The 16,080-nt window shown below is 57.6% G+C and overlaps 1 protein-coding gene and 1 pseudogene across 2 annotated transcripts in view; one reads left to right on the forward strand and one right to left on the reverse strand.

Moving 5' to 3' along the window:
* The window catches only part of LOC311521716 (MLX-interacting protein-like), a 49,884-nt pseudogene extending 43,186 nt beyond the window's left edge, over window positions 1-6,698 (forward strand). The window contains exons 13-18 of the transcript XR_014714696.1: window positions 3,217-3,293; window positions 3,673-3,789; window positions 4,105-4,231; window positions 4,652-4,772; window positions 5,208-5,337; window positions 6,028-6,698. The product of XR_014714696.1 is annotated as an MLX-interacting protein-like (transcript). The remainder of the gene's footprint in view (window positions 1-3,216; window positions 3,294-3,672; window positions 3,790-4,104; window positions 4,232-4,651; window positions 4,773-5,207; window positions 5,338-6,027) is intronic.
* A 2,353-nt stretch (window positions 6,699-9,051) lies between these two features.
* On the reverse strand, window positions 9,052-14,608 carry POLD4 (DNA polymerase delta 4, accessory subunit). The gene is made up of 5 exons (XM_084630217.1): window positions 14,463-14,608; window positions 13,804-14,008; window positions 12,111-12,218; window positions 10,380-10,491; window positions 9,052-9,333 (listed from the first exon to the last, which is right to left on the reverse strand). The coding sequence occupies exons 2-5, from the start codon at window positions 13,997-13,999 to the stop codon at window positions 9,309-9,311; spliced, it is 441 nt and encodes a 146-aa protein (XP_084486343.1). The 5' UTR covers window positions 14,000-14,008; window positions 14,463-14,608; the 3' UTR covers window positions 9,052-9,308.
* Between the last annotated feature and the right edge of the window lie 1,472 nt (window positions 14,609-16,080).

Raw genomic sequence — 16,080 nt, forward strand, 5'->3', positions numbered from 1 at the left:
TTTAATAGTGAAAAGTGCAAGGTCATGCATTTAGGGATTAATAACAAGAATTTCTGTTATAAACTGGGAATGCATGACTTGGAAGTAACAGAGGAGGAGAAGAGCCTCGGAGTACTGGTCGATCACAGGATGACTATGAGCCGCCAATGTGATATGGCAGTCAAAAAAGCTAATGCGGTCTTGATCATAGAATCATAGAATCATAGAATATCAGATTGGAAGGGACCCCAGAAGGTCATCTAGTCCAACCCCCTGCTTGAAGCAGGACCAATTCCCAGTTAAATCATCCCAGCCAGGGTTTGTCAAGCCTGACCTTAAAAACCTCTAAGGAAGGAGATTCTACCACCTCCCTAGGTAACGCATTCCAGTGTTTCACCACCCTCTTAGTGAAAAAGTTTTTCCTAATATCCAATCTAAACCTCCCCCACTGCAACTTGAGACCATTACTCCTCGTTCTGTCATCTGCTACCATTGAGAACAGTCTAGAGCCATCCTCTTTGGAACCCCCTTTCAGGTAGTTGAAAGCAGCTATCAAATCCCCCCTCATTCTTCTCTTCTGCAGGCTAAACAATCCCAGCTCCCTCAGCCTCTCCTCATAAGTCATGTGTTCTAGACCCCTAATCATTTTTGTTGCCCTTCGCTGGACTCTCTCCAATTTATCCACATCCTTCTTGTAGTGTGGGGCCCAAAACTGGACACAGTACTCCAGATGAGGCCTCACCAATGTCGAATAGAGGGGAACGATCACGTCCCTCGATCTGCTCGCTATGCCCCTACTTATACATCCCAAAATGCCATTGGCCTTCTTGGCAACAAGGGCACACTGCTGACTCATATCCAGCTTCTCGTCCACTGTCACCCCTAGGTCCTTTTCCGCAGAACTGCTGCCTAGCCATTCGGTCCTTAGTCTGTAGCGGTGCATTGGATTCTTCCATCCTAAGTGCAGGACCCTGCACTTATCCTTATTGAACCTCATCAGATTTCTTTTGGCCCAATCTTCCAATTTGTCTACGTCCTTCTGTATCCTATCCCTCCCCTCCAGCGTATCTACCACTCCTCCGAGTTTAGTATCATCCGCAAATTTGCTGAGAGTGCAATCCACACCATCCTCCAGATCATTTATGAAGATATTGAACAAAACCGGCCCCAGGACCGACCCTTGGGGCACTCCACTTGATACCGGCTGCCAACTAGACATGGAGTCATTGATCACTACCCATTGAGCCCGACAATCTAGCCAGCTTTCTACCCACCTTATAGTGCATTCATCCAGCCCATACTTCCTTAACTTGCTGACAAGAATACTGTGGGAGACCGTGTCAAAAGCTTTGCTAAAGTCAAGAAACAATACATCCACTGCATTCCCTTCATCCACAGAACCAGTAATCTCATCATAAAAGGCGATTAGATTAGTCAGGCATGACCTTCCCTTGGTGAATCCATGCTGGCTGTTCCTGATCACTTTCCTCTCATGCAAGTGCTTCAGGATTGATTCTTTGAGGACCTGCTCCATGATTTTTCCAGGGACTGAGGTGAGGCTGACTGGCCTGTAGTTCCCTGGATCCTCCTTCTTCCCTTTTTTAAAGATGGGCACTACATTAGCCTTTTTCCAGTCATCCGGGACTTCCCCCGTTCGCCACGAGTTTTCAAAGATAATGGCCAATGGCTCTGCAATCACAGCCGCCAATTCCTTCAGCACTCTCGGATGCAACTCGTCCACCTCTATCTCCACAGAGGGCTGGCCATCTCTTCCCCATTTTGTGATGCCCAGCGCAGCAGTCTGGGAGCTGACCTTGTTAGTGAAAACAGAGGCAAAAAAAGCATTGAGTACATTAGCTTTTTCCACATCCTCTGTCACTAGGTTGCCTCCCTCATTCAGTAAGGGGCCCACACTTTCCTTGGCTTTCTTCTTGTGGCCAACATACCTGAAGAAACCCTTCTTGTTACTCTTAACATCTCTCGCTAGCTGCAGCTCCAGGTGCGATTTGGCCCTCCTGATATCATTCCTACATGCCCGAGCAATATTTTTATACTCTTCCCTGGTGATCCCTTGATGCATCAGGCGAGGTATTTCCAGTAGAGATACGGAGGTGTTAGTACTGTTACACAAGGCACTGGTGAGACCTCATCTGGAATATTGTGTGCAGTTCTGGTCTCCCATGTTTAAGAAGGATGAATTCAAACTGGAACAGGTACAGAGAAGGGCTACTAGGATGATCCGAGGAGTGGAAAACCTGTCTTATGAAAAAAGAAAAGGAGGACTTGTGGCACCTTAGAGACTAACAAATTTATTTGAGCATAAGCTTTCGTGAGCTACAGCTACAGGATACATCTGATGAAGTGAGCTGTAGCTCACGAAAGCTCATGCTCAAATAAATTGGTTAGTCTCTAAGGTGCCACAAGTCCTCCTGTTCTTTTTGCGAATACAGATTAACACGGCTGCTACTCTGAAACCTGTCTTATGAAAGGAGACTCAATGAGTTTGGCTTGTTTAGCCTAACTAAAAGAAGGCTGAGAGGAGATATGACTGCTGTCTATAAATATATCAGAAGGATAAATACCATGGAGGGAGCATTATTATTTAAGCTCAATACCAATATGGACACAAGAACAGATTAATATAAACTGGCCATCAGGAAGTTTAGACTTGAAATTAGACAAAGATTTCTAGCCATCAGAGGAGTGAAGTTCTGGAACAGCCTTCCAAGGGAAGCAGAGGGGGCAAATGACATATCTGGCTTCAAGACAAATCTTGATAAGTTTATGGAGGAGATTATATGATGGGATAGCCTAATTTTGGCAATTAATTGATCTTCGACTACTAGCGGTAGATATGCCCAAGGGCCTGTGATGGGATGTTAGATGGGGTGGGATCTGAGTTACTACAGAGAATTCTTTCCTGGGTGTCTGGTGGTGAGTCTTGCCCACATGCTCAGGGTTTAGCTGATCGCCATATTTGCAGTCAGGAAGGAATTTTCCCCCAGGGCAGATTGGCAGAGGCCCTGGGGAGTTTTTGCCTGCCTCTGCAGCGTGGGGCAGGAGGATTCTCTGCACCTTGAAGTCTTTAAACCATGATTTAAGGACTTCAGTAGCTCAGACATAAGTTAGGGGTTTGTTACAGGAGTTTTTGGGTGAGATTCCGTGGCCTGCATTGTGCAGGTCAGACTAGATGATCATAATGGTCCCTTCTGACCTTAAAGTCTATGATTCCCCCAGATGCCAAGTCCGAAGATGGAGCTGAGCGCCTTGGACCCCACACTTTCCACCAGCCCTGCAGCTTCCCCAGCACCAAGGTAACATGGGCCCTTGCCAAACCACCCACACCTGGGCCCCTCCCTGCTGAGTGGGGCGGCAGGGAGACTTTCCAGGGAAAGCCAAGGGTGCTGCGGGGAGCAGGGTAAGGGCTCAGTAGAGGGCCCTGTACCTCACTGTCAGTGTTAACTCCAGTGTGGCACTAGTGAGTGCTGTGCTGCCTGAAGTGGGGTGGGGGACTTGGTAGGGGGGTGCTTCCCCTCATACTCAGTGCTGATCCCAGTGCCCCAGGGGTGCCGTGTGTGAGGTGGATAGGCATCACTGCCCCTTCTGTTAGCTCCTGTCTCTGCGCTGTTGGAGAGGGATCAGCCCTGATCCCTGGGGCAGGGCTCACAGCCTAGTTTCGATTGGATCCTGCAGGGCAACCGAAGAGCTGGCTTTACCTCTGCCGACCACGCCCGGCGCATGAACATCAGCTGCGCCTTCAACACCCTTGCCAGCCTGGTGCTGCCGGGCTTGGCCCAGCCCACTGTTAAGGTACATGCCACGTGGTGCCCCCAGCCATGCCTGCTATCCAGCCTTCCGATCCCACTTCGCTTCACTGCGCAGCCCTGTTCTCCCCAACAGGGGTGCTAGAACACCTGGCTCCACTTTGCTGTGCCAGCCCAGTCCTCATCCATCCCTCACCCTTGTCCTTCCCCCTTCTCTGCTCATCCCTGGTCCTCGTCCCTCCCTCCCCGTCTCCCCTTCGGCTTGTCCCTTGCTCCCTGTACCCTCCATGTCCATCCCTGCCCTTCATCCCTCTCTGCCCGTTGGTGGCTGCTGTGTCTCATGCTCGCCTGTTTCCCCCAGCTCCGCAAGGCCACGCTGCTGCGGAGAAGCGTGGTGTATGCGGGGCAGCTGCAGCGGGAGCACGGCAGGGGCAGGAGGCGGCCCAGCGCCTGCGGGGTGAGATTGAGGAGCTGAGCGCTGCCATTGGGTGAGTGCGGGATGAGGGTGGGGCTTGATTGCTGTCATTGGCTGAGTGCAGGAAGCGGCGGGGACCTATGGGGTGAGATTGAAGAGCTGAGTACCGCCATTGGGTAAGCGCAGGGAGCCGGCGAGGCCTGTGGAATGAGATTGAGGGGCTGAGCTCTGTCATTGGGTGAATGCGGAGAAGGGGCGGGATCTGTGGGGTGGAATCGAGGGGCTGAGCAGCGCCACTGGGTGAGCGCAGAGAGGGGGTGGGACTTGCAGGGTGAGACCGAGCAGCTTGAGTGTTGCCATGGGGTGAGTGCAGGGGGAGGGGCAGGGCCTGTGGGGTGAGGTCAAGGAGCGGAGCGCTGCCATTGGGTGAGTGCAGGGATGAGGTGGGGCTGTGCCCTGGACTAGTTTTACCTTCTACCCCGTCTCACCCCAGGGAGATCCAGCGCCAGCTGCCCCCCAGCGGGATCCCGGTCCCCCCTCTGTGCTCAGACCCCACAGCCCGGCTGTATGGCGACTGTGTGCGCCGCACCCTGCAGAACTGGCGCTTCTGGCTCGTATCCACTGGCATGATTGTGGCCAGGGCATAGGGTGACCAGACAGCAACTGTGAAAAATCAGGACGGGGTGGGGGGTAATAGGAGCCTATATAAGAAAAAGACCCAAAAATCAGGACTGTCTCTATAAAATCAGGGCATCTGGTCATCCTACCAGGGCATCCTGGGGGGCAGGGACACCGCAGGGCCCTGGCTGGGAGGGGGCAGGGATGGCTCTTCAGGGCAGAGTGGATGGGTCTCTGGGGGTGGGACAGGACAGGGGCTTTGGGGCCAATGGCAATCCCTGAAGAGTTGGGGTGTTCCTTCCTGGGTTAGGGAGGGCAGGACAGAGCAGATGGCCCTACAGGTGGTGGGTGGGGGGCTAAGCCAGCCCTTCTTGGTCCCCTTAGTTAGCTCCGGGGCAGGGGGATTCTCCTTAACCCCCCTCTGCCCACAGTTCAGCATGCTCATCAAGCCACTATTTGAGAGCTACAGGGTGGCGGTGACCACCCGCAGTGCCAAGGAGTTCTGCCAGTCAGTGCTGGGCTGGCTGGAGCAGCACTGCGCCCTGCCTATGCTGTGCCCCGGTACGTCCCCACACCCCCAGCAGCTCGGGGAAGGGCCCACTCCGGGGAAAAAGGATTCCAGCCTCTTAAGGAGCTTCTGTGATCCCCTCAACCTCCAGGAAAACCCCATCTCCTGAGTTAGGGCCCCCTGAGCTCCAAGAGATGGGCACTTATTCATCCTGCCTGCCTGACGGGGGTGTCCTTATCCACAAGGCACACAGAGGAGATTTAGTAACCCACCTCAGAGCCAATCAGTGGTGGAGATGGGGATAGAACCCAGAAGTCCTGGCTCCTAGACACCCCTCTGCTGTAACCACTAGACCCCACTCCCCTTCCACAGCTGGGACTAGAACCCAGGAGTCCTGGCTCCCAGCTTCCCTCCCCACTCTACCCATTAGATACCACTCCTCTAGCCCAAGCCTTTCTGAATCAGATCCCTGCAGTTGGGGTCCAAACTCTAAATCAGGTTGGCTCCGGAATCACTGGTTGCTTTGGAATGTGCCTGGCCTGGATTCAATATCACCCCCAATCCCCAGTCACCCCCAGGCATTCCCTCACAACCTGATCACTGGGCAGGGCTTTCTGAGCCACCTCCTCTGCCTAGCCCGCCAAACCCAGCTCAGGGTCTTCGGGCTGATAGGCTTGGGATAAGGTTGTGGGTGGGCGGCTTCCATCTGGAGCTGGTGCTAATTTCTCCCTCCCCCGCCCCAGCTATCTCCAGCTCCCTCCTACAGCTCAGCAAGCTCACAGCCATCCTCACCCAGCCCTCACGCCTCCCCAAGCAGGCCCTGCAGGCCATCTGCTGCCCCTCGCATGGCAAGGGCCACAGCTAGTGGGCCCTACCGTGCCACACGAGGACATCCCGATGCCGCCTACCTGCAGAGAAGAGAGGATGGCAAGGACTCGGACATCTTCGCCTCCTGGGTGGTGCTCCACCCCACCATGGGCCCAGAAGTGCCTGGATGGACATGCGGGGGCTACAGCGGGCCCTCTGTAACAGCCCTAGATGGGGGAGGCTGATTGATCCACAGAGAAGGTGGAATTGGGGGGCTCATAGCTGGGCATCACTAGAGAGTGAAATAGGAGGGCCCCTCAGAGCTGGGGATCGCTTTAGCCCCCATTGACATGGGAATGGGTGGCTCAGAGCGGGATCCCCTGTAGCACCCATAGAGAGGGGGATCTCTCAGAGCTGGGGATTCCCCTATACACCTCCAGTAAAGGGGAGCTGGAGGGATGAGTAGAGGGTTCCTTTTAGCACCCCCACATGAGGGCAGGGGGATGCTGGCAGGTTGTGGCTCTGTTTGGACAGCGATAGCAGGAGCTGTATTAAACCCCCAGCATGTGGGACTGGCCAGTGCCTCAGATCTCTCCTCGCAGGGGAAAATGGGGGGGAAATGGACAAGCAGGGAGCAGCTGGAGACACCTGCCCTCCCCTGCTCGCTCGCCAGAAGGCACTAAAGTGCTGCTAAGGAAGTGGGCCAGCCAGGGGTCTGCCAGCGATTAACCTGGGCTCTCCCTTTAGTCTCAGCCAGCCCCTGCCCTAGGAACTGTCAATGTCTATGGGGTGGGGGCCCAGCTACTGCATCCTACCTGCTCTCCCCACCCCCAGTGTCTCAACCCTGCTCCTGGGCCCCCAGGCAGCAGCAGTCACCTGCCAGAGCAAAGCCCCATCCCTGCCCCCTTCGGAACCATTAGCCCCAGGTGGAGGTTTGATAGGCCCCCAGGCCTGGGGGAGGAGGGCACACAAGGAACTAATCTCAGTGATTGACTTGTGATAGCTGCCTTGCCTCATGGGAATGTGGCTCCCAGCAGGAGGCACTGCAGGGAGTGGGGCAGGAGCACTGGCTGTGGGGGGAAGCTCCTGGCTACACCAGTCCCAGCCTGTCCCAGCAGAGGGTGCTGCAGGGTGTGGCAGGTGGGCAGGTAGCACCAGGCAGTGCTAATGGGCCTGGCCTGGCCCCAGGAGGATGGGTTGCTCTGGTTTCCTTGCATGTCTCTCTGGGGTTGCCCCTGCCCTTTGCTGACACAACCACTCTGGTCAGAGATTCAGCCCCACCGAGGTGCTGCGGCTGCTGGCTACCCACATGGGCCCATGGCCAGCAGCTACCCAGCTCTGAGCCCTGGGCACTAGGGCAACAGCTCCCTGCTGGGGTTGGCAACATCCCCAAACCCTGCCCCCCTCCAGGGCTCCCTTGTTGCTGAGCCCACCATTCTAGGGTGCTGGATCCTTCTACCCCCCTTCCCCTCACCCAGCTCTGAAGCGCCTTCCTCCCCCACCCCCCACCTAACCCCATGATTCTTGCTTGATGGCAGTGGCTAGGGGACTGGCAGACCTGGGGAGGAAGGGAGGGAAGCCTGCTCGCTGTCTCAGTTTCCCTGTGATGCAGAGGGCAGAGGTTGGGGAATGTTTAACCCCAAAAAGCCCAGCCTGCTCTAGCTTCAGCCCAGCTCAGCCCATGGAGCTGCACTGGGCAAAGCCAAGAGCCAGCAACCATCCCCCAGGCCTGCTGGCACAGGGGGCCCTCCATGTGCTACACCCTGCAGGCACAGTCCAGGCCCCCAGCAGGGAAAGCCTCTGTTTCCCATTCCCCAGAGCCAGCCCGTCACCCACTCTGCATAGAATCATAGAATATCAGAGTTGGAAGGGACCTCAGGAGGTCATCTAGTCCAACCCCCTGCTCAAAGCAGGACCAGTACCCAATTTTTGCCCCAGATCCCTAAATGGCCCCCTCAGGATTGAACTCACAACCCAGGGTTTAGCAGCCCAATGCTCAAACCACTGAGCTATCACTCGCCGCCCCCCCCTCCCCGGATGACAATGCTCTTTGTGCACTGTGAGGTATGGGCTGCTTCAAGTAGCCTGGGCTGATGAGTGCTTCTTCCCTGGGGGTTCCTGCTGGCCTATGTGTGGGGCAGGGGTTCATGCACTGAGGCTCACTTGCCCCTGCAGCTGCTGGGTGGGCTGTCACTCCTATAGGGCCAGGCCCCAGGCCATGACTTGGTTGTGCTCCAGGCCCACAAAGGCTCTCACAAGACACCACAGTGTGGTTCCAGACTCACAGGAGGTAGAGCTGAACAGCTGTGTGCTGTAACTGACCCACACAGGAAAACGTTCTAGACCAGACAGGTGCACTGATGTTCTGGAGCTGGTGCCTTGGATAGAGAAAAATCTGCTTCTGGAACTGATTAGCAACAGCTCAAAGTCAGCTAGGCAAGCCTGGTGCCAAATGGATCTAGAATATGTGCATTAGCAAGATGGTGTTACAGAGCAGATGGCATAACCAAATGGTTCTAGACCACATGCCTTACTTGGTCACACCATCGCTCTAGAACATGCACTGTGGGCCTAGATTGCACATGCCCTAACTAGCTGTGACTGGCTTCTCAAATGCATACCATGCCATGGTTCTAACTGCACAAGCTAGACAACACAAGGTGAGTGAACATTAGGAGACACCATGGTTCCAACATGGCAGTACTAGTTGTATACTAGGAGGCTCTACAGTACAATGCTAGCTAGACATAAGGGTCCAGACCAGATGCAAGCTTCAGTGTTTTGGAGCAGAGATAACTAGAGGGCTCCAAAAGGTGGCTGCTTGGCCTGCCCATCTCTAGAGGGACTCTGTATGCACTGAAATCAGCTTTTTCCCCACAATGCCCACACTTTTCAGAAGAGACAATGGCTCTCCTGCACCTGCCTTGCCCTAGGCTGTAGAATTCACCAGGCCTCAGAGGTTCTCAAACAGGCCCTTTAATCTGGAATATGGCCCTCTCCAGCTGATGGGACAAAGCACGGCTTGGTCTTGGGTTGTCAGGACCTGGGCTTGCCCATCCAATGTCAGCCCTGGGCACCCCATACTGCAATCACCAGCCCCCCCAATACAAGCACAGAGCTATTTTCCAATCAGGAACCAGAGTAAAGTGCTGCGGAGTCCAAGCGGCAGCATGATTCCCCCTTCCTCGCTGTATGGCAAGGCCAGCCCTGCCTCATCTCAGAGTGGGTAGTCATGCCAGAGGCTGCAGAGGAAGGCAGAGAGAATGTGGTTACTCCCCAGGGTCCCTGGCTCTGCATCCCGCCCCTCCCACTCCCTCCACTGGGCCCAGCCAGGGCTGGAAGGTCCGGAATGCAGCTGGTTCCGCGCAGCGCTGCTGTGGTCGGTCTGCAGGAGACAATTTTACGGTTGACTTAGGGAAATGATGCGGCTGGGTCCCACAACTACTGGCTTTCAGGGATGGCCTGCCTGCAGCCCGGGGAAGGGGGGCCCAGATCTTTCACTCTCCCCTCAAACCCATTCATTTCTTCCTTCTTTTTGCCTAGCCCAAGGGCTCTGAGCCCCAAGGCAGGGCTGGGAGGGGGTAGGCACCGTCTGGGAGAACTTCCAAGAAACCCCCAGGGCTGCATGGAGCAGGGCTCAGCTGTGGCACTCTCCCCTCGTAGTCTTTGCTGGCACCAATGCTCTAGTGCAGCACTAGAGGGTGCTGTGCTGTAGGGAGCAGGGTGAGGGGCTCAGACAGGGGGCTCTCTTCTCAGTCAGTGCGGGCACCAACTGTACTGACCTTTGAATCACCCTCAATAGGTTTCAGGATTAATGCCCCACATAGGAGAACTGCCCCAACACTCCTATGTGGGAGCTGTGGGTCTAGGCTCTCTGCAGACTCCGGCAGGTGTCACTGCAGAAGGAGCATTGCTTCATAACTTCGAGGGAAGAGGGTTCATTTTTCCACTGGGAGTTGGGGGGAGGAAGCAGATCCTGAGCCTGCAATGGGTGTGGAGATGCCCTAGATCTGCAATGTTCATTTGTGGAGCCCTCTTGTTCCTCAGATCTATGTACAAAGCTCCTTCCAAGCCAAACTGCTGGGAGCAAAGGGGGTGGGGCTGAGTTCCAGCTGATGCACCCAGGAGACTGATCATGTTTCTCCTCACACACATGCAGCAGGGCTCATTTCAGGGAGATTTACTATCCCAGGGTATTGACGCTGCTGGGCAGCAGCTGGGAAAGCACCACACACACATCTGCAGATGCCCTGCAGCCCCCTGGGAAGGGGCTGGGCCCCAAACCAACCAGTGCATGAAGCTGGCGTCTCCCTCATGCTCCAGCAGTGTCTCCCGCACCGTGACAGGGGGGCTCAGCCCCAGGGACTCAGCCCGCTCCCATCGCTGCAGCCGGGTGATCCCTGCCAGCAAGAGAGTGAAAGGTTAATGGGGGGTAGGGTGGCAGGAGGGCGCAGACAGCTGAAGGCCCAGGTGCCCTCCGCATTGTCCCAGGCACTGCACAGAGCCCGACCAAGACCAGGGCCCCCACTGTGCTGGGTGCTACATAGACCCTGACCCAGATCAGGGCCCCCATTGTGCCAGGTGCTGCACAGATCCTTCCCTATAGAACTTCATTTTAAAATGGCAGAACAGGCTCAGCCCTGAGCAGGGAGGATGGGAGTGCTGCCCCCTCAATTTTGATCGGGGGGCCAGCCCTGAGAAAATGGGGGGAAGCTGTAGCTCCTCCCCTCCCCCCAGGGATCCCCAGACAACTGAACCAAAAAGCAGAAACTTGGTGTTTGGGTGCTGCCATGAAAGGCCTGGCCCATGTCCACGGGGGGTCTGGAAAGACAACGGGCACCCCAAGGACTGAGCACCTGACACCTCCTTCCCGGCAGGCGGAACCCAGGAACTCAGCATGGCTCTGGCATCGGACTGATGGGCCAGGCAGCTGGGCTAAGAGCCAGAGCCAAACGGGATTCCACCACAGCTTGACTGGGCGCTCAGCTCTGTGACCTTTGCTTCTCTGTGCTGCACTGAGGACTCCCCGTGCCGCATGCCAGCAGGTTAACAAACCCTGCCCTAGTTGGAAAAGCTGCCCCATGTCACTGGCATGTCCTGGGGCCCTGGAGAGGGGGACAATCTCTGACCAGGCATCTGGCTCAGTTGGACTTGCTGGGCAGAGTTCATGGTGCAAAGCAGGAGTCCAGAACCCAGCATCTCGGAGGCGCTAAGGCCTTGAGGAAGCTTGGGACCCCTTGGGGGTCAGGCACATTGACAGGGGTCCTCCAACAGACTATTTCAAAGCTGGGCTGTAGTGCTCACCCTGTGGATCTGTGACAGAAGGGATGTGGGGCCTTCTCCTATAGGGGGTGCTGGCTCTGTTCAGGCTGGAGGGCTGGTTGGCTCAGGAGGGCAGAGAATAGGACACCAGCTCCAATCCAGCCCAACCCCAGAATTCAGGCCTCCAGTGCTGTTTAGCAGCAGTGGGCCAGGTGGCGTGGCATTCATTTCCCACTGGCCCAGGCTCCCATCACCACGTCTCCCAGCATATGGCCTCGTTGGCCACCTGGGGATGGGGAAGGAAGCAGCCCCAGTGGGCAAGGCACAGGGTGACTAGGATAATCCAGGGGCTTCCCCCCATGCTGCCCCAAAAGGGGCCAAGCAGTGAGCTGGCGAGGCAACCCCTCAGCAGGAGCTGGCTGGCCTTATGGGGAGGCCCTGTGTGGTCCACACTGCAGTGGGGTCAGGGCACAGCTCTGTCAGTGCAGGGATAGGGGACCAAGCAATCATGAGTGTGTGGAGGGAGGGAAGGAGGTCGGGCTACCATCAATGTGGGGGGGAAAGGGGCAGGGCTGTCGTTGTGGAGGGGAAAGGGTAGGGACACACATCGGTTCAGGATGGAGTGGGGTGGGGCTCATCAGTACAGGATGGAAGGGGTGGGGCTCTCACCAGTTCAGGGGGTGGGGTTGTCACTGGTGTGGGGGGAGAAGGGGGCGGGGCTCTCACTGGTTCAGGATGGAGGGGGCGGGGCTCTCACCAGTGCAGGGTCCATACTCCCAGCTGAGGTCGAACTGTTTGAGCATCTCCAGCTGGGCTGGGTGCAGGGAGCCACCTGGGGGGACATCAGCTGGGACCGGCACTGCCTCTGAACAGCAGATGGGGACAGACAGATCAGCATTGCTGTGGAAATAGGCCCAGGCCCACCAGCACCCCCTCCCCCCCCACAACACAGTGCAAGCCAGGAAACCCCGGGCCCAGCAGTTCCCCCCAGGGCCGAGTCAGAGGGGTCATGGCTTGAGAACACAGGCCAGTAACTGCAGCTGGCCCAGCTCCCAGTGGCCAGGGGGAGATGGAGTGGCAATGGTTATTATGGGTCTGTCCATGGCTCCAGGTCTGTCCATCTCCCCCACCCAGATGCTTGGCTCTCCCACAACCCGGATGGTGGGGTATGTTGCAGCGACGTCGCCCCTCCCCAGGACTGAGCCCAGCCCCGGCTCTGAGAGCACAGCCCACTCGGTCTGAGTCACTGAGCAGCCCCAAGCTGGAAGGCTGAAACAGGCTCCAGTCTGCACCCCTGGAGACTGCTCCGCTCCTGTACCCCCGCAATGTACCCTGAGACAGCTCTGTCCCCTGCACTCCTCCAGCCCGAGACAGCTCCACTCCTTTGCACCTCCCAAAACAGCTCCGCCCCCCCCCCCCAATACCCTGCAGCTATTGAAGCGGTTCTGCTGAGGGTAACCAGGTGTCCAGTTCTCGACTGGAACACTGAGTTGAAAAGGAGTCCTGGCAGCTCCAGTCAGCACCACTGACCAGGCCATTAACTGTCTGGTTGGTGGTGCCATGTAACGGGGCTGGCAAGCTTCCTGTTAGCCTCTGTGCCATGTGGCTCCCGGAAGCAGCAGCATGTCGCCACCTCCAACTCCTACATGTAGGGGCAACCAGGGGGCTCTGCACACTGTCCCTGTGCTGAGTGCCACCCCCACAGCTCCCTTTGGTTGGGAACTGCAGCCAATGGGAGCTGTGGGGGTGGTGCCTGAGGAAAGGGCAGCGCGCAGAGACACCTGGCCTTGCCTCTGTATAGGAGCCAGAGGGGAAACATGCTGCTGCTGCTTCCAGAAGCTGCTTGAGGTGAGCGCTGCCCAGAACCTGCACCTCTGACCCCCTTCCGGGCCCCAACTTCCTACCCCACCCCGATCCTCTGAACCCCTCGGTCCCAGCCCAGAGCACCCCCTGCATACCAAATCCCTCATCCCCAGCCCCACCCCAAAGCCCACATCACCAGCCGGAACCCTCACCCTGTGTACCCCAACCTCCTGCCCCAACCTGGAGCCCCCTCCCATACTCCAAACCCCTCAGCTCCACCCCCCAGCCCTCTCCTGCACCCCAAACCCCTCATCCCTGGCCCCACCCCAGAGCCCACACCCCCCAACTGGAGCCCTAACCCCCTCTTGCATGCCAACCCACTGCCTCAGCCTGGAGCCCCCTCCCACACCCTCAACTCATTTCTGGCCCCACCCTGAGCCCTCACCCCCCTGAGCCAGTCCAGTGAAAATGAGTCAGTGAGGGTGGGGAGAGGGGGATGGAGTGAGCAGGGGCGGGGCCTCGAAGGAGGGGCGGGGCAAGGTCGTTTGGTTTTGTGCAAGTGGACAGTTGGCAAACCCTAGTTCTGCATCCCCCAGCTTGAGACGGCTCCACACCCACCCCCAAGCCGCTTCCAATCCCTGCTCTACCTGCATCCTGAGATCCGGCTGTGCCATCCAGGGCCCCAGCTTTGCCAGGCTGGGGTATGAGCCCATCTTCTGGGGGCCCTGCCCCTCCATGGGCCAGGCATTCACTTGGCTGTAGGGTCCCCTCCTTGGTGTCAGGGTCCCGCTGCTGCCTCTTCACCACCTGAAAGGAGTCGGTGATAAGCCGCTTCCTGCCCATGGCTCCCAGCTGCAGGGAGGAGGGGGAAGGTTGGTCAGTGGAGAAAGAGGGCTGGGCCCTGGGGCAGCTCCCAAAAAAAGCCTGAGGGAGATGCCCCATGGTGGCAAAACTAATGACCATTACACTTAACTACCCCTAGACCCCACTCCCTTCCTAGAGCCAGGAGAGAACCCAGGAGTCCGGCCAGGCCAGGCCAGCCCCCTCCCCTGTAACCCCTAGATCCCACTCCCCTCCCAGAGCCAGGAGAGAACCCAGGAGTCCGGCCAGGCCAGGCCAGGCCAGCCCCCTCCCCTGTAACCCCTAGATCCCACTCCCCTCCCAGAGCCAGGAGAGAACCCAGGAGTCCGGCCAGGCCAGTCTCAAACCAGAGCCCCGCCCCCTCCGTCCGCAGGGAGGGGCTGGGGGCTCCCCTTCCTGCGCTCCCAGCTCTGGGGAGCGGGGACGGGACGGGACGATACGATACCGTGGCCGCCTTCCCGGGCAGCGGCTGCGATCGGCGACAGGACCCGCCACCCGAGAGCCCAGCGGGGGTCCTGAGGCCCCGCGCCCCCAGGGGGCCCGCCTTCCAGACCGGCAGCCAATGGGGCCGCTGCTTTCCCTTCGCCTTAAAAGGGCGAGCACAGCGCCGCGCGGGGAGGGAGAGAGTGGGGGAAGTGGCGGAGCTGCGGGCACGGGGTAGGGGTGGCCGGTCTGAAAAGACGCGGGCACACAGCACGGGTGGGGGACATAGGGCACGCACACAGCAGGGCTGGGAGCAGAGGGGGGAAGGGATGGGGAACGTGGGGGCACACACAGCAGGGATAGGGAGTTGTGGGGGCTCACACCGCAGGGATGGGGGGAAGGGGTGGGGGTGCACACAGCAGGGATAGGGGCATAGGGCAGGGTGGGCATGACCTTCCCTCTCCCCCATGTCGAGGCAGGGAACGGATCCCAAGCAATCCCCTCTGGATAAGAGGGGAGAGGGACTCATGTTCAAGTTGCAGTGGGGGAGGTTTAGATTGGATATTAGGAAAAACTTTTTCACTAAGAGGGTGGTGAAACACTGGAATGCGTTACCTAGGGAGGTGGTAGAATCTCCTTCCTTAGAGGTTTTTAAGGTCAGGCTTGACAAAGCCCTGGCTGGGATGATTTAACTGGGAATTGGTCCTGCTTCAAGCAGGGGGTTGGACTAGATGACCTTCTGGGGTCCCTTCCAACCCTGATATTCTATGATTCTATGAAGGCCAGTGAATTGGGGCTGGGATAATCCTCCCACCTCCCCAACCCACTGAGCAGGGTGAATGGTTCAGCAGGGACCCCCTACTTCCCCGTGAACAGTTTAGGGGGAGATGGTGGATGCCCAACAGGGGGCAAGGCCAGGACCAGACCCCTCCCTCAGTTTGATCTCTAAAATTGAGGGGGATACATGGGGGCCCTGGGTATGGGGAGGAGGGGAGCATGGCAGGGTCTCACTCTGGGGTGTAGGGGATGCTGGATATGGGGGGAGGAGAGGAGTACAGTGGGATCTCAGGTGCAGGGGGAGGGAAAATTGGGTCTCACTCTGGCAGTTGAGGACATGGGGGGGAAGGGAGCACACTACAGTCTCCAGTGCAAGGAGCATGGGGCGGTGGTAGCACGGCAGGGGCTCATTCTGGGGCTGTTGGACTGAGCAGGTGCCTGTCTGGTGGGGGAGGAGGACTAGGGCGGTCCTTGGGGCCCAGGGGGAAGGCAGGAGAGACTCATCACTAACTGGTCTGGGGACAGGTGCCTGATATAATCAGGTGCAACAGTGATGGGCGTGCTGTGGGAGGGAGGCTGGAGACAGTTTAGGTTCCCTGTTTATGTTGATGTGCTGCTGATCCTTCCCCAAGGACAGGACAGGGGGAAATGGAAACACAGCAGGGCTCTGGTTTTGCTGGGGTACCACCCTGGAGTCCAGTCAGGGGTAGGAGCCTCACTGCATCAGGTGCTGCACAGACACAGATGGTGCCTGCCTTTGGCAGCCAGCTCTGTGGGTAGCACCAGAGAGCGCAGAGTGGGACCATATCCATGGGGATCTCCTGGCCTGCCTGCCTCAGCTCTGTTCCTGGCCTTGCCCCACA

Source organism: Lepidochelys olivacea (genome assembly GCF_965140295.1).
Source record: "Lepidochelys olivacea isolate rLepOli2 genome assembly, chromosome: 6".
Lineage (NCBI taxonomy): Eukaryota > Metazoa > Chordata > Testudines > Cheloniidae > Lepidochelys > Lepidochelys olivacea.